Genomic DNA, 22,468 nt, shown 5'->3' with positions numbered 1-22,468 from the left:
TTTTGCACGTTAAAATCCATTATTAAATTAAATGATTATTTGTAAGTGATACATTTTGGCCACTGACATTGATCAGTGAAACAGGTCAATAATCAGTTATCTAAAGTGTGACTAATCAGTGATTAGATTTTGAAAATGAAAAATACTAGTGTAAAAATTAAAAAACAAAAAAAGTATTACTGCACAAATGCTCTCATGGAGCGATCGTTCAGCAGGGGGTGTGTGGTGGGGACTGAAGAAACCTCAACCTTGTCACCGAATCTACCAAAGCTAGGACATGGCCGCTGGTAATCTGGAGACTCACATTCACTCTCTTAGAAGCATCTGTGCAGTTTTTTAAAGTTAAAGTCCCTGAGCTCTTAACCCCTTCACGACAAAGCCCATACATGTACAGGGTAACGATGCACCGCATTGGTGACAAAGCCCGTACATGTCTGTGGGGACTTGCATAGAGATCACAGTGTAATCGGTGCAGGGGGAAACTGAAACACAAAACAAAATAGTGATAAAAAAAAACAATAAAAATACAAAAAAAACACACACATATACATTATATATATATATATATATATATATATATATATATATATAATAAAAAGAAAAAACCCTTACATCCCATTGCCCTAACACAACATCTAAACAGTATAACCCTCCTGCCCCCATTCACAACCCCCAAACCTGTTAAGCCATAAGCATAAAAATTCTACGAATAATGTACACCTTATAGTATGTTCCCTATAAGCGCTGGGAAAGTATGGAAAATCTATATAAAATTAGGTATTTCTGAAAACTTGGAGGGGGATTTTTTATCACTTTACCTAATTTTGTGAGGATTCAGATGGAAAATGCATAAATAAATGTGTTTTTTTTTTCTAATTTTCACTAGTTTTTACTAAATTTCTCAACCTAAATTTTCAGCTAATCATCTAACTATGGTATCAAAAGAAAGCTTTATCTCTCCTTGAAAAAACAATATATTGTTTACATGGGTACACTATTCACAGGAAAAGAGAATAATCGCTGAACCGACCTACCGCAAAATTGCTCCGGGACTTGAGGTACCAAATACCCCTGGGTTTACAGGTGTTAAGGTGTTACGTACGACCCACTCTATTGCCAATGTTTATGTATGGAGATGGCTCTCTATGAGCTTGATTTTATGCACCTGTTAGCAATAGGGGTGGGGGAAACACCTAAACTCAATAATTAGGAGGTATCCCTAAGTAATTTGCAACCTGCAAGATTTTCATTTAAATCTAACAACAGCAAAACTACAAAAAATTGCTAGGACTCCCCCAAGGGGGAACCTGTGTCCTGAGTCCTGGCACTGAAAGGGTTAAACAAATCTGATACACAGTAAAAAAAAAAATAACTACTGCCAATAATTCACATTTTATAAATGTCTAACAGAGCATTCAAACTTTGAATGACCAAAGCGACCCCATAGTGCTACTTATTAAGCGCAATTGTGGCACAGTGTTAAAAGTGGTCTTTTCACCATAGCTACCAATAGACTGGTGTGGCGCATATAACAATAATAAAACTGCAGTTCAAACTTTGGGCCAGATTTGATATTTAATCATTTTGATTCAATTTATTAAAATAAAATCTATGTTTTGTTTTAATCCCCTTGGACTCACAGAAATGGCTGAGTGGATTATGATTTATTTGTCTCTGCGATTTGAGATTAAAGTCTACCTTTAGCCTCAGCTTTCTTAAAACGCTGTCAGTTCTAATAAAAAATATGGCTGGTGTCACAATGGGGTAAATGGGCACTACCCACAACAAAGGTGGCGTTCGGGGCTAGAGTGGAGACGGATTTCCTTGCGCATGCTCTTTTGATAAGGAGGCGGGGCTAGAAGTAGAAGCAGCTGCAAGATCGGCGGAGGAGAGAGGCTGGAGGCAGACAGTGAAAGCCGATCGTCTAGAAGGTGTGTAATTGTTGCGATTTGTTGTGTTGCTTTTATTAACAATTGGGCTGGGTGTCTATGTTTTGTGTTTTTGTCGTTTTGAATGTTGGATGTTGGTTTCAGTGAGTGTTGCTGCTCCAGTATTGAATGATGCCTGCTCTGCCCCATATTGGGGTTGCACAGTTTCATCCCTTTTTGTTTTGTTTCCTGTGCTGTCGGTCTTTTTTGTCAGTGTGCTTTATCACACACACACACACACACACACACACACACACACACACACACATATCATGTCTGTGAATGTATACACTGTATGTGTATTTATGTTCTTGCACAGTAGTATTGTGTTTACCAAAGGCTACTAATTCTATTAATTTTTTTGTTTTGCAGTTTATTTCTGTGGTGATAGAGTTCAGTTTTTATGACACTTTAACGTTTTTAATTTTGTTATGAGTAGAACAAGAGTGGACAACAGGTTCCAAATGATGGCAACAGCTTTTAAGTTGTTGAACAGTAACTTTTTCATGTTCATTTTAAGCTTTGACTTGTCAGAAGCTAGCTGATGTTTATGGGTGTTTTTAGTTCCTCCACAGTGGGAGATGTAGCTGTTGGCTACCTCTAATCTGGTCTTTCTTGACATTGTATAATCTTGCATACGTACAATAGAAAACCCTAATATATGTAAAGAAAAAAATGGATATTCCTCTATTGGCCCTAGAAAAAAAGAGTTTCATAGACCTTTGGGACCTTAGATGACTCTTCACAAGGAATGAAGAAAAGACTTCTAAAGTCTCAAAACCCCTATGTAACATTACATCTTAGTCTAGTCATGAGACCTAATAATGTAAAATCAAAGTTTTGTATTTATTAGTTTATACAACACCATCGTATTGCTCAGCTCTGTACAGTGATATACCTGAAATAGCACGTAGTACATCACAAATGAGGATGGCCTTGCTCAAATGATCTTACAACCTGGGGTGGTCACTAAAAAGGAGTTGGGTTTCCTCTCCTTGTCTTCGCTACATAACCCTGCTGAGCTTCTGCTGCAGGAATCTCTTGACTGTCCCTGTTTACTTAAATTAGTGAAGTTTCTTCAAATTCTTCTTGTGCATTAAAATATGCATATGCTGTGCAGCTCGCCTTCATGTTGTTAAAAATGTCAGTGTGGGCCCTTCACAATGAATGCTTAAAGTCATAACCGCCCTGCAAACTCTTCCACCAACGTTCTTTTTAGCGGATAAACCCCTGTGTTTCTCTGGGAATTGCCAACTGGCATTTGAAGTGAGTTGCCACTGTGGTAAGAGACCAGTTGGCTGTTCACAATCCTTAGTGAATAGCCCAATCTTGGGGCTAACTAAATGCTTAGTAAATAAGACTTGATAGCAGTTTGTAAAACAGCACAGACTATCTTGAATTCTAGTTTGCATTTACCTTGGTCTTAATTTCAACTTTGCATTGAAGATAGCATCTAGAATGTAGCAGCTTAATTGGCATGTTTATTGGTCTCTGTCCAGTTAAATGGCCATTGGATTAAATCTATTTGCATCTGATTCTTTATTATTTCTTCATAGCATTCACAGCATCATCCACTCTCCCACATAATCTTTTTTTAGTCCAGCTACAGTTACCACTGGTAACATTGCATGCTAGTGTTTTTTTTAAATTTTTATTATTTTGTCTGTGTAGATTAGTCCGTCACACAGCTGCCCTAGAGCAGGAAGCTCAAAGTTGCTATTTACATACTTTGCAATGTTTGCAACCTAGCAAGTATGTTGTGCTGCAGTTCTAATGGAGCGTAAGTGCTTTTGTAGTTGTATGTTTCGTTTAACCATTGTTGTCTAAAAGGTACCTGGTCAATAGCTAACTAGGACTAATTTTAGGCTTTCAAACATTTACTTTCTGTGTTGCTAATTAACCCCTTTGACCATAAGGATGTGCGGGTATGTACTTTTAAAAGCTGTTCCAAGATGTCCATTAGGGTGTACTGGTATGTCCTGACTTTGTTGCAGTGGCAGTGACATCTCCCTGCCCTTACATGGGTGATCAAGCTCCCCCCTAGGAGCAGAAGCTGGCTTCCTGCTGACTGATCGTGTGTACTGATACTTTGTTATATAAGAACACTGCTGACATCCACCGGAAAGTCACTGGAAGACAGGAGAGTATTGGAACGGTCTGCCTAGACCCTGCTGAGATCTCTGATTAATCCTCCTCCTCACTATTGCAAGTCTGTGGAGCCTTCCTTGTTAGTCTTTGTGATCAGTACAGGTTCCATAGAGGGAGAGAGTAAGAACCAACTCGTCTCCCTCTTCCCATAAGGGGGAAAAAAGTAAAAAAAAAGATAAAAGTATTTTCACGCGTTAACGTCCATTGACGGGTCAGGCACGTCACACAAAAAATGGTCACTAAACCAATTGCGTCATTTCATTAAACGAGCTTAGAAAGTGATCTACAATCGCTTTCTTCGCTTAAACAGTCGAGGCATTCAGCAACACCGAGATTGGCATTAGGGGCATTCAGCAACACCAAACACTCACCCCAGGACGCGCTGTGACCGCTGCTGAACTTTTGGCCCTAACCTGCCTGACTTTTATTTATCCCCTATCCCCACAACCACATGCAGCCCTGTCTATTAAGTTGAGCCAGGGCTATCCAGAATCAAAATGCCTGATTTCATCAGCCTATCAGCTGGAAGCATTAAGTTCTGGAACACAGTGGCTTAAAGGGGCAGTCTCATGCCTCATACACCCACACCGTTCTTTAGCTGTAAAATAAAGACTTGCCTGGGAAAAGGCCGCCGCACACTCACTTCCTTTTCTGCATTTCATCCTGGTTTTTGTCAAAATTAGTGTGAGTTTTCAGCATATGCACAGGCAGGTTAAACCAGGAACTCTCAATGAAGGTATGAATAATCACAAATCCTGAAATGCAAACGCATGGGGAGGATAAGTCTGATTAAATCCTTCGAGCATTTGAATCCTATCATGTGCATTAAAGAGTGTACAGTGACTGGAGTGTTCGCTTGAAATGGAACCGTCACTTTTCAGACTTTCAACACTTGGTTCTACACACTAGATAAACCTATGTAATGAAGTGAACATTAAAATTAGCAAAATAGTAGATAATGTATACTTACCATAAGTCTGCCTTGTATGTATACCTTGAGTATGCATGGTTCTTCCTCTCCATCAGCTTATCTAAAATATTTCCAAAATTACTACAGTGATTGGCAAACAAAGCGCATGATTATGAGTGGTTTCAAAAAGTGAACGTGTCCCAAAAGCTCCGATAGACAGTTTACAAAAAGTCTTTGCGCTTACAGTGATTTGTCTTGCACAATGTATAGACCAGGCCCTTCATTCCAAATTTGTTGGGGCCCCCCCTTTTGTTACATTCCGGTACACTAGAGTTATTTGTAAGTCAGTTCTTTCCTTAGCGGGTATTGTATTATTTTTGCAATTGCTATAATTTAAGTAGCTGCCTAGAAAGAGAATGTTTGTTTATTTTTCCAGTGGCATTAATTAAGCAGATAACCTTTGTTTTTTCATGGCCCCCATTTTGAATAAATATATTAAAAAAAAAAAAAAGTACTAAAATAAAGCCCTATGGAGTGTTTTTTTTTTCTCTTTGCAGCAGGGGGTTTTTGAAGCTATAATCTTGCCATGTTATACAAAAAAACAATTAGACAGCTACCTGGGTAATTTAATTTCCTGAAGCTTCTCCGCAACCTGTTACCTCAGGATAAATCTGTTTCCGCCTGTGTTTTAGGTTGTCAAGGTAGGAGGTAAAACATAACTTTTAGGATTTATACCTTTTTAAATTAGCATATAGTTCATATGGGTTACTAGTCTGCGTGCATGCATGCATATGGGCAGACATTCAATTACTCTAAAAGCACTTGGTTATTCCAGTAGAAAAATTTAGTATACTAACAGATGTTATCTAGTTAAACTGAAATGTGTGTCTGCCAAGCTGCACGATTGCTTCCGTTCTTCTAGCAGTCTATAAATAAGGTATTCTTATTATTATGTTAAGTACACTTAAATGACAAATATATACACAATGTAGTTTAGATTATTAAAGAAAAAATAGGAAACATTTGTCTTATAGCCAATAGGAATCGTCGTCGCCAAATCTATTGCTAATTACTAATAGGCTGTGATTATCAGCTGTCTATTATGTCATGGGGGATTTATTGGACATAAGGAACAGCCTAGTCCCATTTTTCCTTGCCCAAAAGGAAGTATAAGCAGGAAACATACTTCCTGCACATGTTAAGTAGAACTTGTGTTAAATCAATGGGAGCTTTCGTTCAACATAAGCATTCAGAAAAGCATGCCTGGGATTGGCTGTTGCTACTACCATTGATTTTAAGAGAAGTAAGGGGCTTGTACATGCTCCACATGGGACATATGAGGTGGAATTGGGACTGTTACAGAGCATGTACAAGAAGTGTACACATGAATGCTTCCTGCTATCAATATAGGTAGACACAAAGTTAAGACAAGTTTAATTTTCTAACGCACAATAACTAATGTATACACAATTTTGCATACAGTAAAGTGCATTTGGGTCTACATTAGTATTGTTATCTTTTATTTATATAGTGTCAACAATTTATTACATATACATTTATTACATAGAGGTATGACAAGAACTGACAGACTAAGACAAACCAATACAGTAGGTGGAGAGAGAGCCCTGCTCGCAAGCCTACAGTCTGCTCGCAGTCATACCGCAATTTTTTTCTTTAACCCCTTCAAGACCGGGACGTACCTGGTACTTCCTGGTCATACGTCACCGCCGGACCGGGACGTAGCAGGTACGTCATCGATGATGCGCGATCCAGCGTCGCTATGAACGCTGGGATCGTGAGGGGTGGCTGCTACTGACCGATGGGTGTCCCCAGCGATCCGTAGCAGCCACTTCCCCTCAATTCTGTGCACGTGATCGCTTTGAAGCGAATCACGAGCACAGAATTAAATTTTTTTTTAAAAAAACTGCGGTCTTTGAGGGAAGACGCAGTACGCGAACGCCAGTCCTGAAGGGTTTAAGGTTTTTTTTTCTGGCCCAGCTCTGTGGAGTATGCGGCTAAAAGTGGTCCTATGGACAGATACTCCAATCTTTGCAGCTCCTTCAGAGTTATCTTTGGGTTCTTTGTTTAATGGTGCTCCGTGGGATGTTCAGATATCTCCACAACTTTGTCCCTGACTTGTTCGGAAAGCCCCTTGGTCTTCATGATGTCGCTTGCTTTGTGGTGCCCCTTGCTCTCAGTGGTGTTGCAGACTCGGGTCTCTTTCAGAACATGCGTATATATACTGAGATCATGTAGCACTTAGATTGCACACAGATGGACAGGTTAATTATGTGACTTCTGAAGGTAATTGGTTGCACCAGATCATATTTAGGGGCGAATACATATGCATACACCATTTTCTTCATTTCACTTTACCAATTTAGACTATGTTGTATAAGTCCATTACATGAAATCCAAATAAAAATCTATTTCAATAGGAAAAATGCCAAGCAGGGTGAATACTTTTTGCAAGGCACTGTAACATGCTGTACACACATTCTAATATAAACTGTTGGTGTATTAAAAAAAGTGCCCTCTATGACATATCTACAGGCAGAACATAATGGATTCTGTATAGATTGTATACTAAATTTATGTTCTCTTGTGGTAATTAGTGGCTGTGTAGAAAAGTTTGAAAAATCCTCTTAGCAACCACTGTCTTGGCCCAATACAACCACTTGGCCCAATACAACTTTGGTTTTGGCAATGGGGTATTTACACATAAAGAAAAGTATTTGCCCCCTGTCTGTTTTTTCAGACATTTTCACATTGAATATTTGCAAATTCTAAATGCAACACCCCCGACCCACCAATAAATCTCAGTATAAGGTAATATTATGGTCAGTTATTTATAGACCATAGTAAACAATCAGACCTGATTTGGTCCAGGCCTGGCCATAATAAATCTAACAAGGTTCCAAAGCCATATCTTACCGCATTCAAAAGACAATCCTGACCACCTCCAGAAAATAGTTTTTGACACATACGTTTGGATCTTTTTGGAGTGGCCATCAGTGTTCCCTCTAAGCTGTGCGCTTGTGCGCGCGCACATAGCTTTTTTAGAGAGCGCACATGTCCAAAAATTTTTGCTCTGTGAAACTTTTTGCACAAGATAAGTTTTCTGCGCACACCAACTAAGAAAAATTAGATGGAACATTGGTGGCCATCCTGCCAAACAAGCAAGAGCAAGGATTAAGATCATTTAGGACTCTGGTTGGCATTCATGATTTCAATGAAGGCAAACGCAAGATTCACATCACAGTAGCACAGAGGAAATGACTGCCCTCTAAAAAATATCATGAAGTCTCCTCTAGAGTTTGTCAGAAAGTACTGCTCCTGATTAGTCACCAGTGGAGCTTTCTGATATACCGTATTGGCTCGAATCTAGGCCGCACTCCCCCCCCCACTTTAAGTCTTTAAAGTGGGGGTGAGGCCTATATTCGGGGTCTAGCGTCCGGGCAGGCAGCGGGGTTAGGATACAGATCCCCGCAGCGGTGCAGGGGACCCGTATCCTACTCTTGGATGTGCCCAGACAGCCTCAACTGCCAGCACTTCCCACGGGGGAGTGCCGGCACGGGAGATTGTCTAAGCGCATCGCGCAGACGTTCATCGGCGGTGGCACCGGCGCGTAAACAGCCTCCGCTGCCGGCACGTCTGCACGATGTGCTTTAACAATCTCCCTTGCCGAGAATTCCCACGGGGGGGAGTCCCGGCAAGGGAGATTTTTGAAGCACATCTTGCAGACGTGCCGCAGCGGAGGTTGTTTCTGCTTGCATCGCCGCTGCCGGTGAAGTCTGCGCAAACAATCTTCCTTGCCAGTACTTCCCACGGCAGAAGTGCCGGCACCGGAAGTTGAATAGGTGTTATGTGTAGATGTCCCCCGCCGGCCCCGCAAGACCCCGTGGAGTCTACACCGGCAAGTCTGGTGGGGGGGCATCTTGGGGACAGAGTGGCAGCATATCTCGGGGGGAGAGTGGCAGCATATCTCGGGGGGGGGTAGAGTGGCAGCATATCTCGGGGGGGGATAGAGTGGCAGCATATCTCGGGGGGGCATCTTCGTGGCAGCATATCTCGGGGGGGAGAGGCACCTAACATTTAGGGTTCGGCCTATATTCGGGGGCGGCCTATATCCGAGCCAATACGGTACATGGGCTCCTGTTATGAATGGTGAATGGAGGAAAAAACATGTATTCCACATTAAGAACTTCTTATCTTCTGTCAAGCATGATGGAAGCAGTGTCGTAGATATTTTCTGCATCAGGACATGGAAAAACATGCCATCGCTGATAAAAATATGAAGTCTGGTTTGTATCATAGAATTCAGGAGAGTCAACTTAAGAACTGGGTGGCAGACAATGATCTAAACCACAAATGCTAGCCTAAATCAGAATTATTGAAATTAAACATTTTGGAGTATATTTGTCAAAATCCAGACCTAAACCCGTTTGAGATATCGTGGCGGGTTCACGCTAAAACAACTCACTAAGTTAAAGCAACATGGAGTGGGCCAGAACTCCTTCGTGCTGGTGTAAAGAGACTAATTAATGCATGAGTTGTTTGGTTGCAGTTCTTTGTTGCTGAAGGTGATGTAACTAGTTGATCTTTCGGGTTTTCTTTTTATGTAATGGGTTTTGTGCAGATGTGCTCATGTACAGTGCAAGACAGGATACAGATACCTATTTTGCATGGCTGAATTTCCCATCGTTTCTTGTATTAAGCTGTATACTTGGCTCATTTGATAACTGCCTGATATGACTTGACACTGACCTCTGTTTTGTGTTGCAGTGGAAAATGCCATCCTATGTTGGTTTAACCATAATATGAAGACATCCTTCTCTGGTTGGACTTGTTCTCATTGCTAATGGCATCGGAATCCTTGGTTCCTGCACACGCCAAGGCACCACCAGTTAAGGGAAGGAGGCAGTTCCATCACAACAAGGTGGTGTCCAGTGACAGTGAAGGTGATGGATCTTTTATCTTTGAAGCTGAAGAGGCATGGAAGGATTTCCACAACTCACTTCTCAATTTTTATGAAGTGGGGGAGTTGTGTGATGTCACACTTAAGGTAAATGAGGAGTTATGTCTGTTTTTTTTTATTTTTTTTATTAAGGTCTTAACATTTACATTAGGATTTACTATGCAATAAGGTTTTAATAAAATAGCTGTCCCTAGATGAGGTATGCAGAAAACTGGTAATGCATTAATAAATAGCTTCTCAAAAAGTGTCCAGAGTGCTCGTGTGACGTTTACTGGTATTTGATGACTGGTATTTTACTTTCTGCAACACATAGTATACATTGTAAACAACCATATGACAAAAATAACAATAATGAGCTATTTTGCATACAAACTTCAGTGAACATTTGTAAAACAAATGTGCAGAAGTATATTCCAACAGCATGTGTTTCTTTTTAGACATTCTTATCTAGTCAACTGGTAAACTTTTAACAAAACAAACTTCTCTAAAGGGTAAAATGGACAACTACTGCAGTGTGATTAAAGTACATGGACAAAGTGTTTTCTTAAAGGGCTATCCGGTTTAAGTCCTGCTTCAGTGAACAAAACTATAGAAATGTGTAACAAGGCTGATACTGACTGGTCTGTCTCTCTTTCAGATGCTCAAACCGATAACTTAAAGTTTAGTTATACATGCAACATTGTAATTTGTACATAGAGCGTAGAGAGTGTTATAGAAATGTTTAAGAAGAATTATGGAAACAACCTATCAGTGCCACATTAAAGTTGAGTGAGGAAAACTTTTACTTAATTAAAAATATATTTTTGGACAAACCCCTGTGTCTCTTCGGTAGAAACATAGACTTTGTTGACAGATAACCATTCAGACCATCTAGGCTGCCTGTTTGATTATGTAAAGACTCAGACCACAGAATATATCCTTATTCTTAACCCTGTGGGATTATTGTATATGTTGGCGCAATAAATGGCCATAGTTTTTAACTGTGTGACCAACTTTTCTGCTGTACTTCGCAAATTATAGTAGAACATCAGCCATAGTTGTTTCTCTGTAAAAAACAATAATCCCCATAACTGAAGCCATGCTCAAATGCACTGGGCAATTTATAATCCTATTTTATGACATTTATTCACAGAGCACTTAAATATATCTAAAATTAAAATTGTTTATTTTCCTTAACTATAGGTTGGTTCGAAGCTGATTCCATGCCACAAACTTGTGCTTGCCTGTGTGATACCGTATTTCCGTGCCATGTTCCTATCTGATATGGCAGAGGCCAAACAGACCCTTATAGAGATTCGTGACTTTGATGGTGATGCCATAGAGGACCTGGTAAAGTTTGCTTATTCATCCCGAGTCACCTTGACGGTGGACAATGTCCAGCCTCTCCTGTATGCTGCCTGTATCCTCCAAGTAGAGTTGGTTGCCAAGGCTTGTTGTGAATATATGAAGTTGCATTTCCACCCCTCCAATTGCCTTGCTGTGAGGGCCTTTGCCGAGAGCCATAATCGTGTGGATCTCATGGACATGGCAGACCTCTATGCCTGCGACCATTTCACGGAAGTGGTGGAGTGTGAGGACTTTGTTAGCATGTCACCCCAGCACCTTTACAAATTGCTGTCCTCTGGAGACCTCAACATTGAGACCGAAAGGCAAGTTTACAACGCAGCTATCAAGTGGCTTCATGCCAACCCTCAGCACCATGATGCGTGGCTGGATGAAATACTTTCTCAGGTGAGAAAGAGCCTAGCCTCCATGCTTTCAGTGCCTTTTGACAGTTTTCAGAATACCGATAGAGCTCTTTTCTACATAAAGATATTTGTAGAGGTGTATCTAAGCCTAACCGGGCACTTTGAGTAAGCAGGCCCCCCTGCAGTTTCTTCTACAGCACATATCTCATTTATTTTCTCATGCAGACGGCAGACATGTTTTCATGTCCAGGTGATATGCAGTATGTAGCCAATAGAGTGTACAAAGATGAATGTTTGTGCCACTCTAACCCCACTTGATTACCAATGTAATGTGGGGCTTTCTTGATCACTGTGAAAATAGTTTTCATTTCATGGACCGAACTGGAGTGCAGCTGCCCAAAGCTTGATGCTAACCAGAATGTCCACAGTGATGGGGTGTAGCATTCAACATTTCACAACATTTCTTTAGTGATACAATCGTATCGTAGTCCTTTTTTATTCTAACATACCTAGTATGACATGGTTGCCACTAGGTTCACTGCTTAAACTTAGCTGAAAAATGCATTAGGTGCATTCACTCAATGTCACTGTATATGCTCTCCCATAGTCCTATGAAAAAGGTATATATTGATCAATTCACATGACAAGTTTGCACACGCTGCTTCTCACTCCAAGATTGTTACATTTATGGTGATCTTTCCTGTATGACAGGTGCGTCTCCCTTTGTTACCCATTGAATTCTTGATGACAGTTGTTGCCAAAGAAAACATAATCAAACAGAACTTAAAATGTAGAGACTTGCTTGATGAGGCCAGAAATTATCACCTCCACCTAACCAGTCAAGCTGTTCCAGAATTTCAGTATACCATTCGGACAACGCCTAGGAAACAAACTGCTGGTAAATATAAAGTTTCAAACTTAATTGTTTTTGTTTAAACAAACAAAAAAGCACTTGTAGGGCAGCACTACAAAGTACAAGATAACCCATTGAACTATTTTGTCAATTTTGCACTTAGGTTGTGAAAGACTTCCTTGGTGTTATCTCTGTTGTATGAACGTGAGTGTTTGTTATTGTTTGTGAGTGTTTGCAACAAAAAGTACCCAACTTAAAGATAGCGACTAAATCCAACAACTCGTTCACAGTGAATTCCTTATCTTAACTGCCCCTACTGAAGCAACTTTCTCTTTTGAATGTGTAGTAGCCTTTCTCTAAATTTAGGAAATATAACAGTGTTACCTGTAAGGTCCTATGAAGAGCTTGGAATGCACTGCTTGTTACGGATTGGGATATGTGATACAGTAGTTGTGGGTGTCGCAAATAAATTTAATTCCTCCAGTCACCTTAAGATGTATCGATGTATGTACCACTTGCCAAATATGTTATTCTACTGTGATACAGGCGCATTCTCACCAGTAGTAGAATATTCTCCAAAATCCACTAAATGGACTGTTGTTCACAGCTGGCAATAAACAACTAGGCTGCCAAAAAAAGCTGTTTAGCTCAGTTGTTTTACAAAACAGAACAATTACTGTTTCATTAGATACAGCATTTGTTTCATTATGTTACAATGGCACAGTGACTTTAGCATAGTAAACTTCACAGTGAACAAAACTTCTTCTACAGAGTATAAAATTATCACGGAATAGCCTAAATGCAGTGTGATCAATATATTTATATAATATAGAAGAGAAAATGCTTATACATATCAGTGACTCGGGTTCCCTTCCCTCCAGCTTGAAAGATAATTTGTTATAGCCTGTACAAACATGGTAACCATTTGTGTATTTTGTAAAGAAAAAAATTACCTCACAGGCTTTGTATGTGTCTGTTGGTATACAAACTGTCTGCAAATGTTTAGATCTTTGGTAGTATCGCCATCAAAGAATCAGTCGTTTGAAAATGTGTATATTTATGTTGAGCGCTGCCCTAGGCAAAAAGCTCTAACATTTTTCAGCCTTTTCCATTTCAAGTATTTCAGTTATATGGCTAACTAATTGACATATTCTCTATCTACGTAGCTATTTTCTTTTAATCAATATCCACAGGCTTATTTGTTTGGCGTATTGCACCATCTTCCTGTATAATTGGATTACAAACTGCCGTTATATAATTCAAGTGCAATTTAGTAGGGGTTTTACCATCATAAATGGATCCAAAGTTCTGTTGATGGATCCATATTGTGTTGCTGTTGCTTAATGGTTGGCTTTTAAGTTTTAACATTACACCTATGTCCAAAAAACAAATCTAAGGGTAAACAATTATGTAAATAGAATGTTGTTTTCACAAATGCTGACTAATTTTAATGCTTGGGTCATCTTAATATTTGTCACCTTTTAGATATTATATAATTTATCTGCTGCAGGTGTTCTGTTTTGTGTGGGAGGACGTGGAGGATCTGGAGACCCCTTTCGCAGTATTGAATGCTACTCTATAAGCAGAAACACATGGTTTTTTGGCCCTGAAATGAACAGCCGGAGAAGACACGTGGGTGTTATCTCTGTTGGAGGTCAGTAGGAAAATAAATGGAAAATAGCTCTTTGCTGCCAAAGTGCTAAAAGTCTTTTAAAGGTACGGTCACCTGGACAGATATTTGCCCATATGTTAGCCCAGATACAACACATGCCCAGATTTAGATAAATTTGACAACTGTAAAAATCATAGTCTTATGTACTGAATGTGACCTAAGGCAGGATGAAAAATGTTACAAATGATGTTTTTTTTGATTCAATTTTTTTGATTCAATTTTACATATGATGTCACTGTATTTCTTATTTAGGTAAAGTCTATGCTGTTGGAGGACATGATGGGAATGAACATTTAGCTAGCATGGAGGTCTTTGATCCACTCTCTAATAAGTGGGTGATCAAAGCATCAATGAACACAAAAAGGTAAGAGTAACTGACTAATTTGAGCGCTCATGAGATGTAAAACTGGTTTTCATTATTTTACCTACATTCTAGGATAGAAATGGCCGGTGACGCAGAATATGTTCATAAATACAGTGCTAAGTAGTATTCATTTAACAGTGTTACTTGGGGCACAAGTAATTTGCCTAGTTAGGTAGTGCAACACTTGTAGATGCATGGGAGATTCTGCAAAAGCCCCCCCCATATGTATTTAGCCTACCACCCCACTCCACCCCACCCCATCTATTTTATCTACAGGAGAGTTGTTCAGTCGAACATGTTTCCATCCACCTGACAGTCACCTCCAGTTAACCCCAGTTTGACAGCTTGAATCACCCAATCAGTGGTAATACTGAGGAGGACAGCAACTGCAGGGCTGTAGCTACTATATTAGGTGTTTTTCTAATAATGCATATAATATGCTCTTCTTTAGTGAGCTGTCCGGGACACTGAACTGTCTCTTTAAATATGCCCACCAGCAAAGATTTAGGCAACTATAGTCTATGGTATTCTGCTACTTGTATTGTAATATTTATGTTTTAATGTGGTGTTTCATGTACATGGATATTCCTGTTTGTTCAATTTTTAAAACTTTTTTTTTGCAGTGAAACCAATTATCAGCAAAATGTTTTTTTTGTTTAGTTTTTTTTTTTAAGCCATTTTTTGATTTATTTATATTGCTGAATTTAGAAAAGTGAAACCTGCTTAAACTCCTACATATAGTCATGTATGACTTAATATGTACAGAACTAGTTTTAGATAGAAAATTAGAACAGATAATCTGTTTTAGATTCCTGCTAAATACTGTTTGTAGCAGCAAATGCTTGAATATTGGTCGTAGTGAGGTAAGGGGAACTACAGCCAATGTTTAAATGGATAAAACTGGATTATGATTTTACATTTGGTCTAGGCTAATCATGTCCAGCAAGTTTAAATATGTTCATGAAGGTCTCCAACTGTTTTTTCCACAAAATATGCATAGATATTAAGTGGCCACCTTTAAAGCCAGCGGCTGTTAAATGACGTGTGGCCTTCTGCTCGATACACATGACGGCTTGCTTTAAACATTTGCCACACGTTGTCATTTGTATCTACCCAGACAGCTACACGGAAGATGGTGGCAGTGTAATATACTGTCCTGACAAGGACAGCAACAGTACAAATATTTATACAGATGGCAATACTTGAATCAGGAGTATAATTCCATCACTTCCAAACAGCCCGGTGCCTCCTCACAGTTCTATGGCCAGCAATGCTCGCCCGACAAAAAGTCACTATTATCGGGGTGATCCTGAGGGAGCAGAGTCAATCCCGGGGTACCAATGGCGAGCTCAGGGCCTGAGAATGATGCATTCCAAAAAGCGTCTCGATATGACCTCAGGACCTGAGCGACGGCATTAGAAACATCCCTGGGGATAGTGAGCACTGTAGCTGGGCCAGAGTCCTAAAGATAGGTAATAAAACCAGGGTTCCTAAATGAGAAACCACCTAACCACCTCTGAGTGTTGCCCACCATGAGCATACTGTAACCCCAAAAGAGAGACGTGGTGGGGACAACAGGTGTTGCAATTGTCGATGGGGATCTTTGCGTTCCTAGCCACCGCACAGTTACGTGGATTTGCGGCTAAGTCCCGGTCAGGTGTGTGGCGCGCTTCCGGGTTCATGGGGGTCTGGTTAGGGCAGACGAGACGCCGGGTTCCGGTAACCCTGTGCCCTCCCGATGAGCACAGGGTGACAAAGACATAAGAAGGAAGGAATCGACCAGTGTCCCCTTCCCAAACTTAAATCCACCCCCACGTGTCCTCAGCCTTAGGGGGCCAGCGTGACGGTGCCGCTCTTTCCCCGTTGTACATAGTTGTTTATGTTTCAGTGGCCTTAGGTATCAACATTGTCATGTTGTTGAAAAACATGTCGGTGTCAGGAATATCCTTGTAAACCTCTCTGGTTCTACGTAGGAGGGGAATTGCACTGTCTTCTCTGGGCGGCCCTATTTATGCAATTGGAGGTTTGGATGACAACACCTGCTTCAGCGATGTGGAGAGATACGATGTGGAATGTGACCACTGGAGTTCAGTGGCTCCAATGAACACTCCTCGAGGTGGAGTTGGGTCAGTTGCTCTTGTGGTAAGTTAATATGCCATTTTTTTTATTTTATAATGATGTTTTAGTATATAATGGGGATCCTATATCGGTTCCGCTGAAAGTTAACTTTGCACACCCCATAGAAAACAACAGTTTACTGATCAATTTTAGTATCATATTAGCACTTTGCTGATCTTCTTAAATGTGTCTTAGTATATTTTAGAGAGTATACTGTCTTACTATAAATGCCTGACCACCCCATTGTGGCTGTTTTTTGTTTTAGAACCATGTATATGCTGTTGGGGGGAACGATGGAGTCGCTTCTTTGTCAAGTGTGGAGAGGTACGACCCACATCTAGATAAATGGGTTGATGTCAAGGAAATGGGTCAGCGGAGAGCCGGAAATGGAGTGAGTGAGCTCCATGGCTGCTTATATGTAGTAGGTGAGTGGTACCATTATGAAAAATGTGTTCGCAAAATTATGCATACAAATGTGCAAACCCCCCCCAACTTTAAAACCACAATCACCTTTTATACCTAAACCCCCCCATTATGCTAGTTATTTGTAATGAAAAATATTAATTCTCTAGTCTAGTGTGTGTGTGTGTGTGTGTGTGCAGCACATTTGTGTGAAAAATTGACTGTTTTTCATGGACTCCAATACGTTTTACTGCTGTTAGAAAATGGAGATAATTAATCTTCTTATCTCCCCAGTTCCCTCTGATAAAAACAGAAAACATACTTTGGGGGGGGTTGTGAACGGGGGGCAGGAGGGTTATACTTTTTTGATGTTGTGTTAGGGCAGGGCTTGTCCTGGCGCCTAGGTGTTTGTCAGCCTGTTCCACAAAAAATTGCCCCCGCGTCGCCACGCTGGGCAGACAGCACAGCCACTCCGAGCCCGCCCCCGAGCCTGAGATCACTCCCACGGAGTGATTCTGCAGGCTGAAAACGCGGTTGCTGGAAAACCAGCAATCGTGTTTTCAGCTGCCACAGACATCTTCAGGGAAGGTGGTTGCGTGTTGATTGGGCCCCCGCACAAGTGTGGGGACCTGACACAACACCCCCCTGCTGAGTGCAGCGTTAACCCCTTCAATGCCGCGATCGTGGCATTTTAGGGGTTAATTCACGTTTTGTAAGGGACTCTGCTGCTGGTTCCTGGTTTCTGGGCTTCCAGGCAGACCAGCAACAGCAAAAACAAGCCCCCACAAGCATTTTAATGACTCCTGTAGGCATGGAAGCCTACAGCAGTCATCAATGAGACTCCCCCTGCAATGGCTGGTTTATAGACCAGCAATTGCGTCCCAGCTGCCAGAGGCAGCTTCAGGGACAGGGGAGAGGGTTCTTCGGTCTCCACATGAGTGTGGGGACCTGACACAACACCCCCCTGCTGCCTGATCGCTCCATGAGCGCGACAGTGCAGCGTTAAGCCCTTCAATGCCACAATTGTGTATGACACATTCGTGGCATTGCAGGGGTTAACATTTGTCCCCACAAGCTTGTGGGGACTAAATATCAATCCATGCTGTGCTCCAATGGAACATCAGCATTGAAAGAGTTAAAAAATAATAAAATAATAATAATAAAAAAAAACAGCTCTGATCTGAAAGTCCAGGGTGCCTCCAGGTCAAACGCTGTGAGTTTAGTAAGTGGGCAGATGATGATCAGATCGCTCCTGGCCAACTGTTAGTTTTTAAAAAAAATCCTGGCTCCTAACTTTTTTAGCTGGCGCCTAGATTCACAACAAATTTGTCAAGCCCTGTGTTAGGGCAATGGGATGTAAGGGTTTTTGTTTGGATAGAGGTCCTCTTGAACATGTTAATGCCAGTGATGTCGCATTGTTTTTCTTAAATGATTATTTATTGTATTATTTTAGTAATATTTATTTATTTATTTTACAATCACTAACAATTTTGTTTCTTTGTTTCGTTTTTCAGCATGGGAGAAGAGCGAGAACCATGGTTTCTCACTCTCCTCCCTGCGAACCCCCTGCACTGATCACACTGTGATCTCTATGCAAGTCCCCACAGACTTGCATAGAGATCACGGTGTCTGTGATCTGTGACTCATGGGAGCGATCGGATATCTCTGCAGGGTCTGGACCTTCTGGGTGACGTCAGCAGTGATGCGACCTGGAAGGGAATGCCTGATTTTAAAATGTAACGGTTTTCCGGAGTTCGCACCGGAAGCTGTTACATGAGATTGGGCAGTAGAAAGCCAGCAATGGCTTCTGCTGACAGGGTTTCTTTAGATGCGTTTTTTGGAAGTACCGGTACGTCCATAGGGGACTGAAGGGTTAACTACACTTCTTGCAGGTTTGCACTCCCTTTGAAGTCAATGAGTACTTTACTCGCACTGAAATCAGTGTAAGCAGTGCCAGCCAACTATATGTGTCCTAGCTCGACTTTGATGTTCAGATGCTATTGGCTATAGCAAATCCCATTGATTTCAGAGGAAGTGCACAGGAAGTCTACAGAACTATCCTTACACTTCTTGGTTTCTGTGGAAGAGAAAAATTCCGATACAAAATTTATTGATTTGTATGCAGTGTTATGCTTTGGCATTGATGCAAAACAGACTCCAGTATGCATTAAGATAAATAGTTGCCTAAAAAAGTCAGACAGCAGAACTAGTGTTGAAGGCCATTGGGGAAGAAAGAGACATTCCAAAATACTCTTTGGACAGATTATTCTATGATAGATCTGGACTTGCCAAAAATAAAACAAATCAAGAGCAATGTCAAATTATACACAATTGTGTTTCTTCTGTTGGTAACATCAGGGTGTTAGAATCCAGATTGTTCCAAAAAACTGAAGAGCAGCAAAATATTTAAAAATCTCAGTTTAGTGACCACATGACTGGTATCAGGACCCACCTACACGCGTTGTAGTGATGCTTTCTGAAAAAAATGTGCAAGTTTGCATGGGATTTGCAGTGTCTTCTCTTTTTTTAATTTACTATGCGTACTGGCGGTCAAATTCCTCAAATTCTCACTTTAGTGAACAAACATGTTGCCAGTTGGCTCCCCTGGTTGCGGTTTCTGCGCACAGCCCTGTGCGCAATACCGCACACTCTTTGGCACAGTTGGTAGATAAAACTGCCACTCATTTATTAAGTACTGCGTACTGCTCCTGTTAAAGCCCACTAAACACCCATAAAAGCATGGAATCTTATGTTTATTTGGATACAATATCTTAACTAGCATACGTTAATGTAAATTGTATAGCCAGAGGGCTTCACACTTTGCGCCTTGTTCTAACGTATGCTGATTTATTTTCTGTACTGTAAGTTTTCTTAACCCCTTAAGGACAATGGGCGGTTCCTAAACCCATTGAAAACAATGCCTTTTGAGCCCGTACATGTACGGGCTTTGTCATTAAGGGGTTAAACAAAACAAATGTTGCCAGTGATGTACGCGGTGGGCTGCTTACAAGGGAGATCTTTGATCTCCCCAACTGACTCATTTTCACCATGGATCCAGTGCCGAGCTGGCACAGCTTCTAAATACCACTGTAAAAGCCGTTTTACTCAGCAGCAAAGATCATTGTTCTGGAGGAGATGGGTGGGATGCTGCCCTGCGTAAATAGGTCAATGAAAGTTGCTAGGTGCGTCAAATGAGAACGGTGTTCATAAGGCTTAATAGCAGAACAACGATCTGGCTGATTTGCTGTTTCATGTTTGATTTGCAGTACTTTATTTCCTCCAGGTGGATTTGATGACAATTCTCCACTGAGTTCTGTCGAACGCTATGATCCCCGCACAAACAAATGGGAATATGTGGCAGAGCTCACGACCCCAAGGGGTGGAGTTGGCATAGCAACATTAATGGGGAGAATATATGCAGTTGGTGGACACAACGGCAATTCATATCTGAACACTGTCGAATCATATGACCCCATTATGAACAGGTAATTGAAGATTGTACAGACCGGAACAAAATATACAGTAGTATTTGTGCACTACTCTACCCTGCAGTCTATAAAAGAAATTCTATAAAATGTCTACAATCACACGTTAATGCAATATTGGACATTATTTTTTTTCTGTATCCATACTGAAGAAAAAAAACATTTTACATGAATAATAAAATAGAGATTTTTTTAACAAACCAATTGAATGTAAATACTAAACGAATTCTACTTGGTAGTGTGTATGTAGCATTACTATGGAATGAAAAATGACAGGTCTACTTTAGTTACCACTATCCTTAAGATTCTGAAGTTCAGTTGGCAGAGGAAGGAAGGAAAATCTAAGTGGTCGTTGAAAAGAACAGTAATGCTGTTTCATTAGTGATTCCAACTATAAAATGTTGAAAATGTCTCTATTTTAAGTGTTGAATCATAATCTTCAAAGTTTACTTTCTTTAAAGTCGGTCATTTGATGCACAGTCTAATCATCTTTCCTCCTTGTTCTCGCAGATGGGAGCTCGTGGGATCGGTGGCTCATTGCAGAGCTGGAGCAGGTGTTGCTGTCTGTGCCTGCCTGTGTAGTCAGATTAGAGATGTCGGACAGGGATCCAGCAATGTGGTAGACTGTATGTGAACAGCATCCAGAAACGGAAATCATCAGCTGGTCCTATTCTCAGAGATCATCAGCTTCTCTAAGGCTACATGTTAAAACTAACATGGTCTAAAATCCATTTCATGTGTATGGTGGTCTGCCCCAAGGATGACACTGTAGATTAATTTAATAGTTTAATATATTGTAATAATGGTGCCATAATGAGGTAATTTATTCTTGAAATGTTTTCATCTTTACCATACCATACTCTGTAAATAAGTTGCAGTTGTTCAGCAGACAAAGGCATTACTAACACTATTTTTGTGACCTCATGTGTAATGTACAACTAGAAATGACACTGCTTTCATTATATCCTTTCACTTTGGTTTAAAGCAAGCAGTGGCCTTCTGCTAGCTTTTCTATTGCAATGTCCCAGGAAAGTTAAATCCCAGTAATGAGAAATTCAGTGCAGACCTGCACCAGTGTAATGGGAAGGAAAACGAAAATAGTAGAGACAAGCTGTTTTAATCACCAAAAAGGGCTGTTCCCACGGTCCTACAGAGAGTTTAGTAGAATAGGTTGCTGATAGCTCTATTGAAAGTAATGGACTAGGAGACTGGAATTGACTTAATATAAAATGCTCTTTTAGTACGATATATAAATAAAACACATAATATTAAGTCTGTACAAGTGCTAGTGCATCAAAGACACCTGAAGTTTCAGGCCTTTTCTTAAAGGTGAACTCTACACAATACAAGCACTAGCCTGGCTAGGAACGGTGGCTGGTTTTGGCAATTATAATAGCTACCTGATGCAAAAAAAAAACAAAAACGAAACACTAGAAAAGACACCCCGCTCCGTTTTAGGACATCCTTCTCTTTCTATTTACAACAAATATTGAAACAAACTATACCTGGTTTCCAAACAACTACATCCCCCAAAGGATTGGTTACTTTAAATTAAGAGGTAAACAACTATGTACCCATGGTACTCTAAGGCTAGTGCTTGTACTGTCTAAACTTCACCTCTGAAGAAACCATTATTTTGTTTTGTGTTTTGTATATCGTATTAAAAGTATATTTTATATAAAATTCCTGCCTCTAAGCCCAGTACTTTCAATTACTCTATCACTAGTCTGTTTCTATCAGATCCCAGTAATGACTACGTCCATAGAACTACTGCAATACTTGACTTTATTTAAGAAACTGAAACAGGCTTTTCAACATATCCAAACTGCCTGTTATATCCAAGTGACTGTGAATATTCATTCTAGGGTATATTTTCCTTCCGCTAGACCATACTGGCAGTTAAAAGGTCAAATGAAGGTTGC

The 22,468-nt window shown here is 40.5% G+C and overlaps 1 protein-coding gene across 1 annotated transcript; it reads left to right on the top strand.

Annotated features, from left to right (window-relative positions):
* Positions 1-1,850: 1,850 nt before the first annotated feature.
* On the top strand, positions 1,851-21,975 carry KLHL8 (kelch like family member 8). The gene is made up of 10 exons (XM_053462974.1): positions 1,851-1,931; positions 9,772-10,051; positions 11,147-11,695; positions 12,364-12,550; positions 14,016-14,159; positions 14,430-14,541; positions 16,515-16,683; positions 16,925-17,084; positions 20,345-20,546; positions 21,057-21,975. The coding sequence occupies exons 2-10, from the start codon at positions 9,848-9,850 to the stop codon at positions 21,178-21,180; spliced, it is 1,851 nt and encodes a 616-aa protein (XP_053318949.1). The 5' UTR covers positions 1,851-1,931; positions 9,772-9,847; the 3' UTR covers positions 21,181-21,975.
* Positions 21,976-22,468: the final 493 nt, after the last annotated feature.

The sequence above is a fragment of the Spea bombifrons genome, chromosome 1, assembly GCF_027358695.1.
Source record: "Spea bombifrons isolate aSpeBom1 chromosome 1, aSpeBom1.2.pri, whole genome shotgun sequence".
NCBI classification, from domain to species: Eukaryota; Metazoa; Chordata; class Amphibia; order Anura; family Pelobatidae; genus Spea; species Spea bombifrons.
This window is presented reverse-complemented; position numbering and strand designations above follow the sequence as displayed.